Raw genomic sequence first — 21,059 nt, 5'->3', positions numbered from 1 at the left:
GGATCTGGGGGGTGAGGGGACACTGGGGACAGTTTGGGGTGAGGGGACATTTTGGGGTGAAGAGGCAGTTTGGGGTGAGGGGACTTGGAGTGGGGTGAGGGGACACTGGGGGACAGTGGGGGTGAGGGGACAGTGAGGGGTGAGGGGACACTGGGGACAGTTTGGGATGAGGGGACAGTTTGGGGATGGTGAGGGGTGAGGGGACATCTTAGGGTGAAGGGACAGTTTGGGGACAGTTTGGGACAAGAGGACTGAGGGGACAGATTGGGGACACTGGGGGTGAGGGGACACTGGGGGTGAGGGGACACTGGGGGTGAGGGGACACTGGGGGTGATGAGGGGACTTGGTGTGGGGTGAGGGGACAGAGAGGGGTGAGGGGACAGTGGGGACAGTTTGGGATGTGGGGACACTGGGGGACAGAGAGGGGTGTGGGGGCAGTGAAGGGACCTGGGGGGTGAGGGGACAGAGAGAGGAGAGTTTGGGGACAGAGAGGGGTGAGGGGACACTGGGGACAGTGTGGGGTGAGGGGACAGTTTGGGGTGAGGGGACAGTTTGGGGATGGTGAGGGGTGAGGGGACATTTTGGGGTGAGGGGACATTTTGGGGTGAAGGGACAGTTTGGGGTGAGGGGACTTGGAGTGGGGTGAGGGGACAGAGAGGGGTGAGGGGACACTGGGGGACAGTGGGGGTGAGGGGACAGTGGGGGTGAAAGGACAGTGAGGGGTGAGGGGACACTGGGGACAGTTTGGGATGAGGGGACAGTTTGGGGATGGTGAGGGGTGAGGGGACAGTTTGGGGTGAGGGGACAGTGTGGGGTGAGGGGACGGTGTGGGGTGTGGGGACACTGGGGGACAGTTTGGGGTGAGGGGATGGTGAGGGGTGAGGGGACATCTTGGGGTGAAGGGACAGTTTGGGGACAGTTTGGGGCAAGAGGACTGAGGGGACAGATTGGGGACACTTGGGGTGAGGGGACATTGGGGGTGAGGGGACACTGGGGGTGATGAGGGGACTTGGTGTGGGGTGAGGGGACAGAGAGGGGTGAGGGGACCGTTTGGGGACAGTTTGGGATGTGGGGACACTGGGGGACAGAGAGGGGTGTGGGGACAGTGAAGGGACCTGGGGGGTGAGGGGACAGAGAGAGGAGAGTTTGGGGACAGAGAGGGGTGAGGGGACACTGGGGGACAGTGTGGGGTGAGGGGACACTGGGGACAGTGTGGGGTGAGGGGACAGTTTGGGGATGGTGAGGGGTGAGGGGACATTTTGGGGTGAGGGGACATTTTGGGGTGAAGAGGCAGTTTGGGGATGAGGGGACTTGGTGTGGGGTGAGGGGACAGAGAGGGGTGAGGGGACACTGGGGGACAGTGGGGGGATCTGGGGGGTGAGGGGTGAGGGGACACTGGGGGACAGTTTGGGATGTGGGGACACTGAGGGACAGGGAGGGGTGAGGGGACAGTGAAGGGACCTGGGGGGTGAGGGGACAGAGAGAGGAGAGTTTGGGGACAGAGAGGGGTGAGGGGACACTGGGGGACAGTGTGGGGTGAGGGGACAGTGTGGGGTGAGGGGACAGTTTGGGGTGAGGGGACAGTTTGGGGATGGTGAGGGGTGAGGGGACATTTTGGGGTGAGGGGACATTTTGGGGTGAAGAGGCAGTTTGGGGTGAGGGGACTTGGAGTGGGGTGAGGGGACAGAGAGGGGTGAGGGGACACTGGGGGACAGTGTGGGGTGAGGGGACACTGGGGGACAGTTTGGGATGAGGGGACAGTTTGGGGATGGTGAGGGGTGAGGGGACAGTTTGGGGTGAGGGAACAGTGTGGGGTGAGGGGACGGTGTGGGGTGTGGGGACACTGGGGGACAGTTTGGGGTGAGGGGATGGTGAGGGGTGAGGGGACATCTTGGGGTGAAGGGACAGTTTGGGGACAGTTTGGGGCAAGAGGACTGAGGGGACAGATTGGGGACACTGGGGGTGAGGGGACATTGGGGGTGAGGGGACAGGGAGTGATGAGGGGACTTGGTGTGGGGTGAGGGGACAGAGAGGGGTGAGGGGACACTGGGGGACAGTTTGGGGATGGTGAGGGGTGAGGGGACAGTTTGGGGTGAAGGGACAGTTTGGGGACAGTTTGGGGCAAGAGGACTGAGGGGACAGATTGGGGACACTGGGGGTGAGGGGACATTGGGGGTGAGGGGACACTGGGGGTGATGAGGGGACTTGGTGTGGGGTGAGGAGACAGAGAGGGGTGAGGGGACACTGGGGGACAGTGTGGGGATCTGGGGGGTGAGGGGTGAGGGGACAGTGGGGACAGTTTGGGATGTGGGGACACTGAGGGACAGGGAGGGGTGAGGGGGCAGTGAAGGGACCTGGGGGGTGAGGGGACAGAGAGAGGAGAGTTTGGGGACAGAGAGGGGTGAGGGGACACTGGGGACAGTGTGGGGTGAGGGGACAGTGTGGGGTGAGGGGACAGTTTGGGGTGAGGGGACAGTTTGGGGATGGTGAGGGGTGAGGGGACATTTTGGGGTGAGGGGACATTTTGGGGTGAAGAGGCAGTTTGGGGTGAGGGGACTTGGAGTGGGGTGAGGGGACAGAGAGGGGTGAGGGGACACTGGGGGACAGTGTGGGGATCTGGGGGGTGAGGGGTGAGGGGACACTGGGGGACAGTTTGGGATGTGGGGACACTGAGGGACAGGGAGGGGTGAGGGGACAGTGAAGGGACCTGGGGGGTGAGGGGACAGAGAGAGGAGAGTTTGGGGACAGAGAGGGGTGAGGGGACACTGGGGACAGTGTGGGGTGAGGGGACAGTTTGGGGTGAGGGGACATTTTGGGGTGAAGAGGCAGTTTGGGGATGAGGGGACTTGGAGTGGGGTGAGGGGACAGAGAGGGGTGAGGGGACACTGGGGGACAGTGGGGGTGAGGGGACAGTGGGGGTGAAAGGACAGTGAGGGGTGAGGGGACACTGGGGGACAGTTTGGGGTGAGGGGACAGTTTGGGGATGGTGAGGGGTGAGGGGACATTTTGGGGTGAGGGGACAGTGTGGGGTGAGGGGACGGTGTGGGGACACTGGGGGACAGTTTGGGGTGAGGGGATGGTGAGGGGTGAGGGGACATCTTGGGGTGAAGGGACAGTTTGGGGCCAGTTTGGGACAAGAGGACTGAGGGGACAGATTGGGGACACTGGGGGTGAGGGGACATTGGGGGTGAGGGGACAGGGAGTGATGAGGGGACTTGGTGTGGGGTGAGGGGACAGAGAGGGGTGAGGGGACACTGGGGGACAGTGGGGGGTGAGGGGACACTGGGGGACAGTGGGGGTGAGGGGACAGTGGGGGTGAAAGGACAGTGAGGGGTGAGGGGACACTGGGGACAGTTTGGGATGAGGGGACAGTTTGGGGATGGTGAGGGGTGAGGGGACAGTTTGGGGTGAGGGGACAGTGTGGGGTGAGGGGACACTGGGGGACAGTTTGGGGTGAGGGGATGGTGAGGGGTGAGGGGACATCTTGGGGTGAAGGGACAGTTTGGGGACAGTTTGGGACAAGAGGACTGAGGGGACAGTTTGGGGACACTGGGGGTGAGGGGACATTGGGGGTGAGGGGACACTGGGGGTGATGAGGGGACTTGGTGTGGGGTGAGGGGACAGAGAGGGGTGAGGGGACCGTTTGGGGACAGTTTGGGATGTGGGGACACTGGGGGACAGAGAGGGGTGTGGGGACAGGAGGGGACCTGGGGGGTGAGGGGACAGTGTGGGGACACTGGGGGACACTTTGGGGACACTGGGGGCCAGTGGGTGTAGCTGGTGTGGGGTGAAGGGACAGAGAGGGATGAGGGGACAGTTTGGGGACCCTTTGGGGACACTTGGGGACGTGGGGATGCTTTGGGACATGAGGACAGTTTGGGGACACTTGGGGACGTGGGGACACTTTGGGACATGGGGACAGTGTGGGATATGGGGACAGTTTGGGGACACTTGGGGACATGGGGACGCTTTGGGACATGGGGACAATGTGGGATATGGGGACAGTTTGGGGACACTTGGGGACATGGGGACACTTTGGGACACTTGGGGACACTTTGGGACATGAGGACAGTTTGGGGACACTTGGGGACGTGGGGACACTTTGGGACATGGGGACAATGTGGGATATGGGGACAGTTTGGGGACACTTGGGGACATGGGGACACTTTGGGACACTTGGGGACACTTTGGGACATGAGGACAGTTTGGGGACACTTGGGGACGTGGGGACACTTTGGGACATGGGGACAATGTGGGATATGGGGACAGTTTGGGGACACTTGGGGACACTTTGGGACATGGGGACAGTTTGGGGACACCTGGGCATGTGGGGACACTTTGGGACATGGGGACAATGTGGGATATGGGGACAGTTTGGGGACACTTGGGGACACTTTGGGACATGGGGACAGTTTGGGGACACTTGGGGACAGTTTGGGACACTTGGGGACACTTTGGGGCATGGGGACAGTTTGGGGACACTTGGGGATGTGGGGACACTTTGGGACATGGGGACAATGTGGGATATGGGGACAGTTTGGGGACACTTGGGGACACTTTGGGACATGGGGACGGTTTGGGGACACTTGGGCATGTGGGGACACTTTGGGACATGGGGACGGTTTGGGGACACTTGGGGATGTGGGGACACTTTGGGACGTGGGGACAGTGTGGGATATGGGGACAGTTTGGGGACACTTGGGGACACTTTGGGACATGGGGACGGTTTGGGGACACTTGGGGACGTGGGGACAGTGTGGGACATGGGGACAATGTGGGACGTGGGGACAGTTTGGGGACACTTGGGGACACTTTGGGACATGGGGACAGTTTGGGGACACTTAGGGACATGGGGACACTTTGGGACATGGGGACAATGTGGGATATGGGGACAGTTTGGGGACACTTGGGGACATGGGGACACTTTGGGGACACTTTGGGACACTTGGGGACACTTTGGGGTATGGGGACAATGTGGGATATGGGGACAGTTTGGGGACACTTGGGGACATGGGGACACTTTGGGGACACTTGGGGATGTGGGGACACTTTGGGACGTGGGGACAGTGTGGGGTATGGGGACAGTTTGGGGACACTTGGGGACATGGGGACACTTTGGGACATGAGGACAATGTGGGATATGGGGACAGTTTGGGGACACTTGGGGACACTTTGGGACATGGGGACAGTTTGGGGACACTTGGGGACATGGGGACACTTTGGGACATGGGGACAATGTGGGATATGGGGACAGTTTGGGGACACTTGGGGACATGGGGACACTTTGGGACATGGGGACAGTGTGGGGTATGGGGACAGTTTGGGGACACTTGGGGACATGGGGACACTTTGGGACACTTGGGGACACTTTGGGACATGGGGACAGTTTGGGGACACTTGGGGATGTGGGGACACTTTGGGACGTGGGGACAATGTGGGATATGGGGACAGTTTGGGGACACTTGGGGACACTTTGGGACATGGGGACGGTTTGGGGACACTTGGGGACGTGGGGACACTTTGGGACATGGGGACAATGTGGGATATGGGGACAGTTTGGGGACACTTGGGGACACTTTGGGACATGGGGACGGTTTGGGGACACTTGGGGACGTGGGGACACTTTGGGACATGGGGACAATGTGGGATATGGGGACAGTTTGGGGACACTTGGGGACATGGGGACACTTTGGGACATGAGGACAATGTGGGATATGGGGACAGTTTGGGGACACTTGGGGACGTGGGGACACTTTGGGACATGGGGACAATGTGGGATATGGGAACAGTTTGGGGACACTTGGGGACACTTTGGGACATGGGGACGGTTTGGGGACACTTGGGGATGTGGGGACACTTTGGGACATGGGGACGGTTTGGGGACACTTGGGGACGTGGGGACACTTTGGGACATGGGGACAATGTGGGATATGGGGACAGTTTGGGGACACTTGGGGACATGGGGACACTTTGGGACATGAGGACAATGTGGGATATGGGGACAGTTTGGGGACACTTGGGGACGTGGGGACACTTTGGGACATGGGGACAATGTGGGATATGGGAACAGTTTGGGGACACTTGGGGACACTTTGGGACATGGGGACGGTTTGGGGACACTTGGGGACGTGGGGACACTTGGGGACATGGGGACACTTTGGGGACACTTTGGGACACTTGGGGACACTTTGGGGCATGGGGACGGTTTGGGGACACTTGGGGACGTGGGGACACTTTGGGACATGGGGACAATGTGGGATATGGGGACAGTTTGGGGACACTTGGGGACACTTTGGGACATGGGGACAGTTTGGGGACACCTGGGCATGTGGGGACACTTTGGGACATGGGGACAATGTGGGATATGGGGACAGTTTGGGGACACTTGGGGACACTTTGGCACATGGGGACAGTTTGGGGACACTTGGGGATGTGGGGACACTTTGGGACGTGGGGACAATGTGGGATATGGGGACAGTTTGGGGACACTTGGGGACACTTTGGGACATGGGGACGGTTTGGGGACACCTGGGCATGTGGGGACACTTTGGGACATGGGGACAATGTGGGATATGGGGACAGTTTGGGGACACTTGGGGACATGGGGACACTTTGGGGACACTTTGGGACACTTGGGGACACTTTGGGGCATGGGGACAGTTTGGGGACACTTGGGGACATGTGGACAGTGTGAGGTGAGGGGCCAGTTTGGGGACACTTTGGGGTGAGGGGACAATGAGGGACCCCCCATGACCCTTTGGTGCTGCCGCTATGGGGCAGGGGACCCCCAAGTGGGGGTCAGAGGTCAGGGTGGGGGGCTCAGCACCCATGGGTGTCCCCCCGTGTCCCCAGGTGTGTCCCCCGCCCACCGACACCGTGGAAGTGGAGTGTGAGGAGGAGGAGGAGGCCCCCGCGCACTCAGGTGGGGGCAGCACCCATGGGGGGGGGCAGCACCCATGGGTGGGGGTTCAAGGACCCATGGGTGGGGGTCAGCACCCATGGGTGGGGGGCAGCACCCATGTGAGGGGGAGCACCCATGGGTGGGGGGCTCAACACCCATGGGTGGGGGGCTCAGCACCCATGGGTGGGGGGCTCAGGACGCATGGGTGGGGGTCAGCACCCATGTGAGGGGGAGCACCCATGGGTGGGGGGCTCAGCACCCATGGGTGGGGGGCTCAGGACACATGGGTGTAGGGAGCAGCACCCATGGGTGGGGGTCAGCACCCATGTGAGGGGGAGCACCCATGGGTGGGGGGCTCAGGACCCATGTGAGGGGCAGCACCCATGGGTGGGGGTCAGCACCCATGTGAGGGGGAGCACCCATGGCTGGGGGGCTCAGCACCCATGGGAGGGGGGCTCAGGATGCATGGGTGGGGGGCTCAAGACGCATGGGTGGGGGTCAGCACCCATGGGTGGGGGGCAGCACCCATGTGAGGGGGAGCACCCATGGGTGGGGGTCAGAACCCATGTGGGGGGCTCAGCACCCATGGGTGGGGGTTTAAGGACCCATGGGTGGGGGTCAGCACCCATGGGTGGGGGGCAGCACCCATGTGAGGGGGCTCAGCACCCATGAGTGGGGGTCAGCACCCATGGGTGGGGGGCTCAGGACACATGGGTGTAGGGAGCAGCACCCATGGGTGGGGCTCAGCACCAATGGGTGGAGGGGTCAGCACCCGTGGGTGGGGGCAGCACCCATGTCAGGGGGAGCACCCATGGGTGGGGGTCAGAACCCATGTGGGGGGCTCAGCACCCATGGGTGGGGGTTCAAGGACCCATGTGAGGGGGCTCAGCACCCATGGGTGGGGGGCAGCACCCATGTGAGGGGGCTCAGCACCCATGGGTGCGGGGAGCAGCACCCAGGGGTAGGGGCTCAGCACCCATGGGTGGAGGGGTCAGCACCCGTGGGTGGGTGGCAGCACCCATGTGAGGGGGAGCACCCATGAGTGGGGGGCTCAGCACCCATGGGTGGGGGGCTCAGGACCCATGTGAGGGGGAGCACTCATGGGTGGGGGTTCAAGGACCCATGTGAGGGGGCTCAGCACCCATGTGTGGGGGCTCAGCACCCATGGGTGCCCTGACCGTGTCCCCCCCCAGGCGACTCGGTGGTGGGGACTCAGCACCCATGGGTGGGAGCTGAGCACCCATGAGTGGTGGCTCAGTACCCATAGGTGGGGGGTCAGTCTCCATGTGTGGGTGGGTGGCTCAGCACCCATGTGTGGGGGCTCAGCACCCATGGGTGGAGGGCTCAGCACCCGTGGGTGTGGCTCAGCACCCATGTGAGGGGGAGCACCCATGGGTGTGGGGAGCAGCACCCATGGGTGGGGGTTCAAGGACCCATGTGAGGGGCTCAGCACCCATGGGTGGGGGGGTCAGCACCCATGGGTGGGGGTTCAAGGACCCATGTGAGGGGGCTCAGAACCCATGGGTGGGGGGCAGCACCCATGTGAGGGGGCTCAGCACCCATAGGTGGGGGTCTCAGCACCCCTGGGTGTGTCTCAGCACCCATGTGGGGGGCTCAGCACCCATGGGTGCCCCCTGACCGCATCCGCCCTGCAGGCGGCTTGGTGGTGGGGGCTCAGCACCCATAGGTGGGGACTCAGCACCCATGTGTGTGTCTCAGCACCCATATGTGGAGGGGCTCAGCACCCATTTGTGTGGCTCAGCACCAATGGGTGGGAGGGCTCAGCACCCATGTGAGGAGCTCAGCACCCGTGGGTGGGAGCTCACTATGCATAGGTGGGTGGGTGGGTGGCTCAGCACCCATATGTGGGGGTGCTCAGCACCCCTGGATGGGGCTCAGCACCCCTGGGTGTGGCTCAGCACCCATGTGGGGGGCTCAGCACCCATTTGTGTAGCTCAGCACCCATATGTGGGGGGCCTCAGCACCCCTGGATGGGGCTCAGCACCCATATGTGGGGGTGCTCAGCACCCCTGGGTGTGTCTCAGCACCCATGTGGGGGGCTCAGCACCCATGGGTGCCCTGACCGTGCCCCCCCCCCAGGCGGCTCGCTGCAGCGCAGGCTGGGCCGCCCGGGCGCCCAGGAGCTGGACCAGGATGAGGCCCCCCCTTCCCAGCATGCCCTGGGCCAGGGGGGTGCCCCCCCAGCCGGGGCCCCCCCGAACCCCCCGCCCCGCCCCCACCCGCCGCTGCACCCACAGGTGAGGGGGGACCCCAAAATGGGGGGTGGGGGGCGAGCACCTCGGGGGGGATCAGCACCCATGGGTGGGGGGCGGCTTTAGACACCCCTGGGCCCCCAGTTGAACCAGGACCCCCTGGTTGAGCCAGGACCCCCCCAAACTGACCCAGGACCCCCCACAACCTGAACCAGGGCCCCCCCAAACTGAACCAGGGTCCCCCCAAATTGAACCAGGGTCCCCCCAAACTGAACCAGGGTCCCCAGGACCCCCCAAACTGAACCAGGGCCCCCCAGACTGAATCAGGACCCCCCAAACTGAGCCATGACCCCCCCCAAACTGAACCAGGACCCCCCCAAACTGAGCCAGGGTCCCCGGGACCCCCCCAAACTGAACCAGGACCCCCCAAACTGAACCAGGACCCCCCAAACTGAACCAGGGACCCCCAAACTGAACCAGGGTCCCCCAGGACCCCCCAAACTGAACCAGGGTCCCCCCAGGACCCCCCAAACTGAACCAAGGTGCCCCAGGACCCCCAAACTGAACCAGGTCCCCCCAAACTGAACCAGGACTCCCCCAAACTCAACCAGAGTCCCCCAAACTGAGCCAGGGTCCCCCAAATTAAACCGGGGTCCCTCAGCACCCCCCCAAACTGAGCCAGGGTCCCCCAAACTGAACTGGGGTCCCCCAAACTGAGCCAGGACCCCCCAAACTGAACCACGGTCCCCGAGGGCCCCCCAAACTGAACCAGGACCCCCCAAACTGAACCAGGACCCCCCAAACTGAACCAGGGTCCCCCCAGGACCCCCCAAACTGAACCAAGGTGCCCCAGGACCCCCAAACTGAACCAGGTCCCCCCAAACTGAACCAGGACCCCCCAAACTCAACCAGAGTCCCCCAAACTGAGCCAGGGTCCCCCAAATTAAACCGGGGTCCCTCAGCACCCCCCCAAACTGAGCCAGGGTCCCCCAAACTGAACCGGGGTCCCCCAAACTGAGCCAGGACCCCCCAAACTGAACCACGGTCCCCGAGGACCCCCCAAACTGAACCAGGACCCCCCAAACTGAGCCAGGACCCCCCAAACTGAACCACGGTCCCCGAGGACCCCCCAAACTGAACCAGGACCCCCCAAACTGAACCAGGACCCCCCAAACTGAACCAGGACCCCCCAAATTGAAGCAGGACCCCCCAAACTGAAGCAGGGACCCCCCGGAACCCCCCAAACTGAACCAGGGACCCCCCGGAACCCCCCAAACTGAACCAGGGTCCCCCAGAATCCCCCCGAACTGAACCAGGTCCCCCGAAACTGAACCAGAACCCCCCCAAACTGAACCAGGGTCCCCCAGGACCCCCCAAACTGAGCCAGGGTCCCCCAGGACCCCCCAAACTGAAGCGGGGTCCCCCCAAACTGAAGCAGAGTCCCTCAGGACCCCCCCCAAACTGAACCAGGGTCCCCAGGAACCCCCAAACTGAACCAGGGTCCCCCAGGACCCCCCCAAACTGAACCAAGACCCCCCCAAACTGAACCAGGACCCCCCCAAACTGAACCAAGACCCCCCCAAACTGAACCAGGACCCCCCCAAACTGAGCCAGGGTCCCCAGGACCCCCCCAAACTGAACCAGGACCCCCCAAACTGAACCAGAGTCCCCCAGACTGAATCAGGACCCCCCAAACTGAGCCATGACCCCCCCCAAACTGAACCAGGACCCCCCCAAACTGAGCCAGGGTCCCCGGGACACCCCCAAACTGAAACAGGGTCCCCCCAAACTGAACCTGGGTCCCCCAAACTGAACCAGGGTCCCACAGAACCCCCCAAACTGAACCAGGACCCCCCCAAACTGAACCAGAACCCCCCAAACTGAAGCAGGGACCCCCAAACTGAGCCAGGGTCCCCAGGACCCCCAAACTGAACCAGGGACCCCCCGGAACCCCCCAAACTGAACCAGGGTCCCCCAGGACCCCCCAAGCTGGACCAGGACCCCCCCAAACTGAACCAGGGTCCCCCCAGAACCCCCCCAAACTGAACCAAGGTGCCCCAGGACCCCCAAACTGAACCAGGGTCCCCCAAACTGAGCCAGGGTCCCCCAAATTAAACCGGGGTCCCTCAGCACCCCCCCAAACTGAGCCAGGGTCCCCAAAACTGAACCAGGACCCCCCAAACTGAACCAGGGTCCCCGAGGACCCCCCAAACTGAACCAGGGACCCCCAGGACCCCCCCAAACTGAACCAGGACCCCCCAAACTGGACCAGGACCCCCCCAAACTGAAGCAGGGACCCCCAGGACCCCCCCAAACTGAACCAGGGACCCCCAGGACCCCCCGAACTGAACCAGGGTCCCGCGAAACTGAACCAGAACCCGCCCAAACTGAACCAGGGTCCCCCAGGACCCCCCAAACTGGATCAGGACCCCCCCAAACTGAGCCAGGGTCCCCCAAACTGAACCAGGACCCCCCAAACTGAACCAGGACCCCCAAACTGAAGCAGAGTCCCTCAGGACCCCCCCCAAACTGAACCAGGGTCCCCAGGAACCCCCCAAACTGAACCAGGACCCCCCCAAACTGAACCAGGGTCCCCCAAATTGAACCAGGGTTCCTCAGGGCCCCCCAACTGAACCAGGACCCCCCCAAACAGAACCAGGATCCCCCCAATTCTGCCCAACACCCCCCAAATCCCCCATTGCCCCCCAAGTCCCCCCAGTTCCCCCATTGCCTCCCAACCCCCCAGTGCCCCCCAAATCCCCTCAAACCCCCCATTGCCCCCCAAACCCCCCAAGTCCCCATTGCCCCCCCAAACCCCCATTGCCCCCTGTGCCCCCCAACCCCCTCAGTGCCCCCCAACCCCCCATTGCCCCCCCAAACCCCCATTGCCCCCCCAAACCCCCATTGCTCCCCAAGCCCCCCATTGCCCCCCAAACCCCCATTGCCCCGAAGTCCCCCCAAGCCCCCCATTGCCCCCCAAGCTCCCCATTGCCCTCCAACCCCCCAGTGCCCCCCAAACCCCCCCAATCCCCCAGTGCCCCCCAAGTCCCCTCAAAGCCCCCATTGCCCCCCAAATACCCCCAACCCCCCATTGCCCCCCAAGTCCCCTGTGCCCCCCATGTCCCCCAAACCCCCATTGCCCCTCTGGTCCCCTGTGCCCCCCGTTGTCCCCCAACCCCCGCAGTGCCCCCCAAACCCCCATTGCCCCCCAAACCCCCATTGCCCCCCAAACCCCCATTGCCCCCCAAGTCCCCCATTGCCCCCCAAACCCCCATTGCCCCCCAGGTCCCCTGTGCCCCCCGTTGTCCCCCAACCCCCGCAGTGCCCCCCAAACCCCCATTGCCCCCTGTGCCCCCCAACCCCCCCATTGCCTCCCAAACCCCCATTGCTCCCCAAGCCCCCCAAGTCCCCCCAACCCCCCCATTGCCTCCCAACCCCCCAATTGTCCCCCAAGTCCCCCCAACCCCCCATTGCCCCCCAAACCCCCATTGCCCCCGAAGTCCCCCCAAGCCCCCCATTGCCCTCCAACCCCCCAGTGCCCCCCAAACCCCCCCAATCCCCCAGTGCCCCCCAAGTCCCCTCAAAGCCCCCATTGCCCCCCAAATACCCCCAACCCCCCATTGCCCCCCAAGTCCCCTGTGCCCCCCATGTCCCCCAAACCCCCATTGCCCCTCAGGTCCCCTGTGCCCCCCGTTGTCCCCCAAACCCCGCAGTGCCCCCCAAACCCCCATTGCCAACTGTGCCCCCCAACCCCCCCATTGCCCCCCAAACCCCCATTGCTCCCCAAGCCCCCCAAGTCCCCCCAACTCCCCCATTGCCTCCCAACCCCCCCATTGCCCCCCAAGTCCCCCCAACCCCCCCATTGCCTTCCAATCCCCCAGTGCCCCCCAAATCCCATCAAACCCCCCAGTGCCCCGCAAATCCCCCAAGTCCCCATTGCCCCCCAAACCCTCATTGCCCCCCAGGTCCCCTGTGTCCCCCAAACCCCCCAGTGCCCCCCAAATCCCCTCAAACCGCCATTGCCCCCCAAACCCCCATTGCCCCCCAAGCCCCCTGTGCCCCCCATTGCCCCCCAACCCCCCATTGCCCCCCAAGTCCCCATTGCCCCCCAAATCCCCCCAACCCCCATTGCCCCTCAAGTCCCCTGTGCCCCCCAAATCCCCCCAAACCCCCATTGCCCCCCAAACCCCCATTGCCCCCCAAGTCCCCCAAGTCCCCCCAAACCCCCATTGCCCCCCAAGCCCCCTGTGCCCCCCAAGTGCCCCCAACACCCCCATTGCCCCCCAAGTCCCCTGTGCCCCCCATTGCCCCCCAACCCCCATTGCCCCCCAAACCCAAGTCCCCCCAAACCGCCATTGCTCCCCAAGCCCCCCAAGTCCCCCCAAAACCCCCATTGCCCCTCAAACCCCCATTGCCCCCCAAACCCCCATTGCTCTCCAAGCCCCCCAAGTCCCCTGTGCCCCCTGTGTCTCCCAAACCCCCATTGCTCCCCAACCCCCCATTGCCCCCCAAGTCCCCATTGCCCCCCAAATCCCCCCAACCCCCATTGCCCCCCAAACCCCCATTGCCCCCCAAGCCCCTCAGTGCCCCCAAACCCCCATTGCTCCCAAAGCCCCCCAAGTCCCCCCAAACCCCCAATGCCCCCCAACTCCCATTGCCCCCCAAGTCCCCTGTGCCCCCTGTGTCCCCCAAACCCCCCATTGCCCCCCAAGTCCCCATTGCCCCCCAACCCCCATTGCCCCTCAAGTCCCCTGTGCCCCCCAAATCCCCCCAAACCCCCATTGCTCCCCAAGCCCCCCAAGTCCCCCCAAACCCCCATTGCCCCCCAAACCCCCATTGCTCCCCAAGCCCCCCAAGTCCCCCCAAACCCCCATTGCCCCCCAAACCCCCATTGCCCCCCCAAGCCCCCATTGCCCCCCAAGCCCCCATTGCCCCCCCAAACCCCCATTGCCCCCCAAACCCCCATTGCCCCCCAAACCCCCATTGACCCCCAAACCCCCATTGCCCCCCAAACCCCCATTGACCCCCAAGTCCCCATTGCCCCCCAAATCCCCCCAACCCCCATTGCCCCCCAAGTCCCCTGTGCCCCCCAAATTCCCCCAAGCCCCCATTGCCCCCCAAGCCCCCATTGCCCCCCAAGCCCCCATTGCCCCCCAAACCCCCATTGCTCCCCAAACCCCCCAAGTCCCCCCAACCCCCCATTGCCCCCCAAACCCCCATTGCCCCCCAAGTCCCCCAAGTCCCCCCAAACCCCCATTGCCCCCCAGACCCTCATTGCCCCCCAAGTCCCCCAAGTGCCCCCAAGTCCCCCCAAACCCCCATTGCCCCCCAAACCCCCATTGTCCCCCAAGCCCCCATTGCCCCCTGTGCCCCCAAAACCCCCAAACCCCCCCAGTGCCCCCCAACCCCCCATTGCCCCCCAAGCCCCCCAAGTCCCCCCAAACCCCCATTGCCCCCCAAGCCCCCATTGCTCCCCAAACCCCCATTGCCCCCAAGTCCCCCCAAACCCCCGTTGTCCCCAGGTCCCCGCGGGCAGAATGACGGGGAGCAGCCCGGTGTCCCCGGCCTCCTCGGGGTCCCCCGGCTCCGTGTCCCCCCCGGCGTCGTCCCCGGGCCCCCCCCGACCCGATGGGCCCCCCGGCCCCCCCGAACCCCCAAACCCCTGGGACCGGGCCCAGGCCGAGATCGCCGAGCAGGCCAAGCATGTGAGTCATGGGGGGCTATGGGGGCACTTGGGGGGCTGGGGGGTCATTGGGGGGCTCTGGGGGGTCATTGGGGGACACTGGGGGGGTCATTGGGGGGTATTTGGGGGGCACTGGGGGGTCATTGGGGGGCTATGGGGGGTCATTGTGGGGCTGTGGGGGGGTCATTGGGGGACACTGGGGGTCATTGGGGGGCTCTGGGGGGTCATTGGGGGGCTTGAGAGTCATTGGGGGGCTCTGGGGGGTCATTGGGGGACACTGGAGGGTATTTGGGGGGCACTGGGGGGGGCTCTGGGGGGTGATCGGGGGGCACTGGGGAGTATTTGGGGGGCTCTGGGGGGTCATTGGGGGACGCTGGGGGGTATTTGGGGGGCTCTGGGGGGACTTGGGGGTCATTGGGGGGCTCTGGGGGGTCATTGGGGGACATTGGGGGTATTTGGGGGCACTGGGGGACACTGGGGGGTCATTGGGGGGCTCTGGCGGCTCATTGGAGGACACTGGGGGGTCATTGGGGGTATTTGGGGGGCTCTGGCGGCTCATTGGAGGACACTGGGGGGTCATTGAGGGTATTTGGGGGGCTCTGGGGGGTCATTGGGGGACACTGGGGGGTATTTGGGGGGCACTGGGTGATCATTGGGGAACACTGGGGGGTCATTGGGGGACATTGGGGGGTATTGGGGGGGCTCTGGGGGGTCATTGGGGGACACTGGGGGCATTTGGGGGGCTCTGGGGGGTCATTGGGGGACATTGGGGGGTATTTGGGGGGCTCTGGGGGAATCATTGGGGGGCTCTGGGGGGTCATTGGGGGACACTGGGAGGTATTTGGGGGGCTGTGGGGGGTCATTGAGGGGCTCTAGGGGGTCATTGGGGGGTCTGGGGGGTATTTGGGGGGCTCTAGGGGGTCATTGGGGGGCTCTGGGGGGTATTTGGGAGGCTCTGGGGGGACTTGGGGGTCATTGGGGGGCTCTGGGGGCTCATTGGAGGACACTGGGGGGTCATTGGGGGTATTTGGGGGGCACTGGGGAAATCATTGGGGGGCTTGGGGGTCATTGGGGGGCTTGGGGGTCATTGGGGGGCTCTGGGGGACAGTGGGGGAATCATTGGGGGGCACTGGGGGGATTTGGGGGGCTCTGAGGGATCATTGGGGGACACTGGGGGGTCATTGGGGGGCTCTGGGGGCCATTTCTGGCCCTAAATGAGCCATTTCTGGCCCAAACTGCGCCATATTTAGTCCCAAATGAGGCATTTTTGGTCTTAAATGAGCCATTTTTGGGCCAAACCGAGCCATGTTTGGTCCTAAATGAGCCCTTTTTGGCCCCAAATGAGCGATTTCTGATCCTAAATGAGCCATTTTTGGCCCAAACTGAGCCATTTCTGGCCCTAAATGAGCCATTTCTGGCCCCAAACTGCACCATATTTGGTCCTAAATGAGCCCTTTTTGGCCCAAACTGAGCCATTTCTGATCCTAAATGAGCCATTTCTGGCCCTAAATGAGCCATTTCTGTCCTAAATGAGCCACTTCTGGTCCCAAATGAGCCATTTTTGGCCCTAAATGATCCATTTCTGATCCTAAATGAGCCATTTCTGACCCTAAATGAGCCATTTTTGGTCCTAACTGAGCCATTTTTGGCCCTAAATGAGCCATTTCTGATCCTAAATGAGACGTTTCTGATCCTAAATGAGCCATTTGTGGTCCTAAATGAACCATTTCTGTCCCAAACTGAGCCATTTCTGGCCCTAAATGAGCCATTTCTGGCCCAAACTGCACCATATTTGGTCCTAACTGAGCCATGTTTGGCCCTAAATGAGCCATTTCTGGTCCTAAATGAGCCCTTTTTGGCCCCAAATGAGCCATTTCTGGTCCCAAATGAGCCCTTTTTGGTCCTAACTGAGCCATTTCTGGTCCCAAATGAGCCATTTCTGGCCCTAAATGAGCCATTTCTGGTCCTAAATGAGCCATTTTTGGCCCCAAATGAGCCACTTTTGGCCCCAAATGAGCCACTTTGGGCCCCAAATGAGCCATTTCTGATCCTAAATGAGCCATTTCTGGTCCTAAATGAGCCCTTTTTGGTCCTAAATGAGCCATTTCTGGTCCAAACTGCACCATATTTGGTCCTAAATGAGCCATTTCTGGCCCCAAATGATCCATTTCTGGCCCTAAATGAGCCACTTTTGGGCACAAATGAGCCACTTTGGGCCCCAAATGAGCCATTTCTGGCCCCAAATGAGCCACTTCTGGTCCAAAATGAGCCATTTCTGTCCCAAACTGAGCCATTTCTGGTCCTAAATGAGCCATTTCTGGTCCCAAATGAGCCATTTTTGGCCCAAATGAGCCATTTCTGATACTAAATGTGCCATTTTTGGTCCTAAATGAGCCACTTTTGGCCCCAAATGAGCCACTTTGGGCCCCAAATGAGCCATTTCTGGCCCTAAATGAGCCACTTTGGGCCCCAAATGAGCCACTTCTGGCCCTAAATGAGCCATATTTGGTCCTAAATGAGCCCTTTTTGGCCCTAAATGAGCCATTTCTGGTCCCAAACTGAGCCATTTCTGGTCCTAAATGAGCCATTTCTGTCCCAAACTGAGCCATTTCTGGTCCTAAATGAGCCCTTTTTGGCCCAAAATGAGCCATTTCTGGTCCCAAATGAGCCATTTCTGGTCCCAAATGAGCCATTTCTGGTCCTAAATGAGCCATTTCTGTCTTAAATGAGCCATTTGTGATCCTAAATGATCCATTTCTGGTCCTAAATGAGCCACATTTGGCCCCAAATGAGCCATTTTTGGCCCTAAATGCGCCATTTTTGGCCCAAACTGCACCATATTTGGTCCTAAATGAGCCCTTTTTGGCCCCAAATGAGCCATTTCTGGCCCTAAATGAGCCATTTCTGGCTCTAAATGAGCCATTTTTGGTCCTAAATGAGCCATTTTTGGCCCTAAATGAGCCACTTCTGGTCCTAAATGAGCCATTTCTGGTCCTAAATGAGCCCTTTTTGGCACCAAATGAGCCATTTCTGGCCCAAATGAGCCATTTCTGATCCTAAATGTGCCATTTTTGGTCCTAAATGAGCCCTTTTTGGGCCAAACCGAGCCATGTTTGGTCCTAAATGAGCCACTTTTGGCCCTAAATGAGCCATTTCTGGTCCCAAATGAGCCATTTTTGGCCCCAAATGAGCCATGTTTGGCCCCAAATGAGCCATTTTTGGTCTTAACTGCACTGGTTTTGGTCCTAAATGAGCCATTTTAGGTCCCAAATGAGCCACTTTTGGCCCCAAATGAGCCATTTCTGGTCCAAAATGAGCCCTTTTTGGCCCCAAATGAGCCATTTCTGGTCCCAAATGAGCCATTTCTGGCCCTAAATGAGCCATTTCTGGTCCTAAATGAGCCCTTTTTGGCCCTAAATGAGCCATTTCTGGTCCCAAATGAGCCATTTCTGATCCTAAATGAGCCATTTCTGTCTTAAATGAGCCATTTGTGATCCTAAATGATCCATTTCTGGTCCTAAATGAGCCACTTTTGGCCCCAAATGAGCCATTTTTGGCCCTAAATGAGCCATTTTTGCCCCTAAATGAGCCATTTCTGGCCCAAACTGCACCATATTTGGTCCTAAATGAGCCCTTTTTGGCCCCAAATGAGCCACTTTGGGCCCCAAATGAGCCACTTCTGGTCCAAAATGAGCCATTTCTGTCCCAAACTGAGCCATTTCTGGTCCTAAATGAGCCCTTTTTGGCCCTAAATGAGCCACTTCTGGTCCCAAATGAGCCACTTCTGGTCCTAAATGAGCCATATTTGGTCCTAAATGAGCCCTTTTTGGCCCAAACTGAGCAATTTCTGGTCCCAAATGAGCCGTTTCTGATCCTAAATGAGCCACTTTTGGCCCAAACTGAGCGATTTTTGGCCCTAAATGAGCCATTTCTGTCCCAAACTGAGCCATTTCTGGTCCTAAATGAGCCATTTTTGGTCCTAAATGAGCCATTTTTGGTCCTAAATGAGCCATTTTTGGGCGGAACCGAGCCATTTTTGGGCGTAAAAGAGCCATTTTTGGGCGTAAAAGAGCCGTTTTTGGTGCGAGCGTCCCCGTTTCGCGGCGCAGGAGGCGGAGGTGGAGCACCGCGTGTCGGAGATGAAGCGCGAGGGCTTCTGGTCGCTGCGGCGCCTGCCCAAGGTGCCCGAGCCGGCGCGGCCCAAGGTGCACTGGGACTACCTCTGCGAGGAGATGCAGTGGCTGGCCCAGGACTTCGCCCAGGAGCGCCGCTGGAAGAGGGGCGTGGCCAGGAAGGTAACGCCCACCCCCCCGCCCCGAGGCTCCGCCCACCCCGCGGGCTCCGCCCACTGGGCTCCAGTCACTGGCAGGCTCCAGCCTGCTTGGGCCATTCCCATGGGGCTCCGCCCACCCCTCTGTGGGGCTCCGCCCACCCTTGGGGCTCCACCCACCCACCCCCTGGATCCACCCACTAACAGGCTCCACCCCCCTATGGGGCCCCACCCACCCCCCTATGGGGCCCCACCCACCCCCCTATGGGGCCCCACCCACCCGTCTATGGGGCCCCACCCATCCCTCTGTGGGGCTCCACCCATCCCCCTGTGGGGCTCCACCCATCCCTCTGTGGGGCTCCACCCATCCCTCTGTGGGGCTCCGCCCACCCCTCTCTGGGGCTCCACCCACTCCTCTATGGGGCTCCACCCACTCCTTTATGGGGCTCCACCCATCCCTCTGTGGGGCTCCGCCCACCCTTGGGGCTCCACCCACCCACCCCCTGGATCCACCCACTAACAGGCTCCACCCCCCTATGGGGCCCCACCCACGCCTCTATGGGGCTCCACCCACTCCTGTCTGGGGCTCCGCCCACCCCTCTCTGGGGCTCCGCCCACCCCTCTCTGGGGCTCCGCCCACCCCTCTCTGGGGCTCCACCCACTCCTTTATGGGGCTCCGCCCACCCCTCTGCGGGGCTCCGCCCACCCATGGGGCTCCACCCACCCACCCCCTGGATCCACCCACTAACAGGCTCCACCCCCCTATGGGGCTCCACCCACCCCTCTATGGGGCTCCACCCACTCCTCTATGGGGCTCCACCCACTCCTCTCTGGGGCTCCGCCCACCCCTCTCTGGGGCTCCGCCCACCCCTCTCTGGGGCTCCGCCCACTCCTTTATGGGGCTCCACCCATCCCTCTGTGGGGCTCCACCCACCCATGGGGCTCCACCCACCCACCCCCTGGATCCACCCACTAACAGGCTCCACCCCCCTATGGGGCCCCACCCACGCCTCTATGGGGCTCCACCCACCCGTCTATGGGGCTCCACCCACTCCTCTGTGGGGCTCCACCCACTCCTCTATGGGGTTCCACCCACTCCTGTGTGGGGCTCCGCCCACCCCTCTATGGGGCTCCACCCACTCCTTTATGGGGCTCCACCCATCCCTCTGTGGGGCTCCACCCACCCATGGGGCTCCACCCACCCACCCCCTGGATCCACCCACTAACAGGCTCCACCCCCCTATGGGGCCCCACCCACCCGTCTATGGGGCTCCACCCACCTGTCTATGGGGCTCCACCCACCCATCTATGGGGCTCCACCCACTCCTGTGTGGGGCTCCACCCACTCCTGTGTGGGGCTCCGCCCACCCCTCTCTGGGGCTCCGCCCACCCCTCTCTGGGGCTCCGCCCACCCCTCTCTGGGGCTCCACCCACTCCTTTATGGGGCTCCGCCCACCCCTCTATGGGGCTCCGCCCACCCTTGGGGCTCCACCCACCCACCCCCTGGATCCACCCACTAACAGGCTCCACCCACCCCCCTATGGGGCTCCACCCACTCCTCTATGGGGCTCCACCCACTCCTGTGTGGGGCTCCGCCCACCCCTCTCTGGGGCTCCGCCCACTCCTCTGTGGGGCTCCGCCCACTCCTCTGTGGGGCTCCACCCACTCCTGTGTGGGGCTCCACCCACTCCTGTGTGGGGCTCCACCCACTCCTGTGTGGGGCTCCGTCCACCCTCTGTGGGGCTCCGCCCACCCCTCTAAGGGGCTCCACCCACCCCTCTATGAGGCTCCACCCACTCCTCTATGGGGCTCCACCCACTCCTTTATGGGGCTCCACCCATCCCTCTGTGGGGCTCCACCCACCCATGGGGCTCCACCCACCCACCCCCTGGATCCACCCACTAACAGGCTCCACCCCCCTATGGGGCCCCACCCACGCCTCTATGGGGCTCCACCCACTCCTCTGTGGGGCTCCAACCAACCCTGTGTGGG

The 21,059-nt window shown here is 62.3% G+C and overlaps 1 protein-coding gene across 1 annotated transcript in view; it reads left to right on the top strand.

Annotated features, from left to right (window-relative positions):
• The window catches only part of SRCAP (Snf2 related CREBBP activator protein), a 121,603-nt gene that overhangs the window by 777 nt on the left and 99,767 nt on the right, over window positions 1–21,059 (top strand). Inside the window, 4 exon segments of the mRNA XM_071801381.1 lie at window positions 6,853–6,922; window positions 9,002–9,159; window positions 14,637–14,819; window positions 18,907–19,092. Coding sequence (XP_071657482.1) covers window positions 6,853–6,922; window positions 9,002–9,159; window positions 14,637–14,819; window positions 18,907–19,092 — 597 coding nt within the window.

The sequence above is a fragment of the Patagioenas fasciata genome, chromosome 37, assembly GCF_037038585.1.
Source record: "Patagioenas fasciata isolate bPatFas1 chromosome 37, bPatFas1.hap1, whole genome shotgun sequence".
In the NCBI taxonomy this organism is placed as follows: domain Eukaryota; kingdom Metazoa; phylum Chordata; class Aves; order Columbiformes; family Columbidae; genus Patagioenas; species Patagioenas fasciata.
The sequence above is the reverse complement of the archived record's forward strand: the minus strand, read 5'-3'. Positions and strand labels throughout refer to the sequence as shown.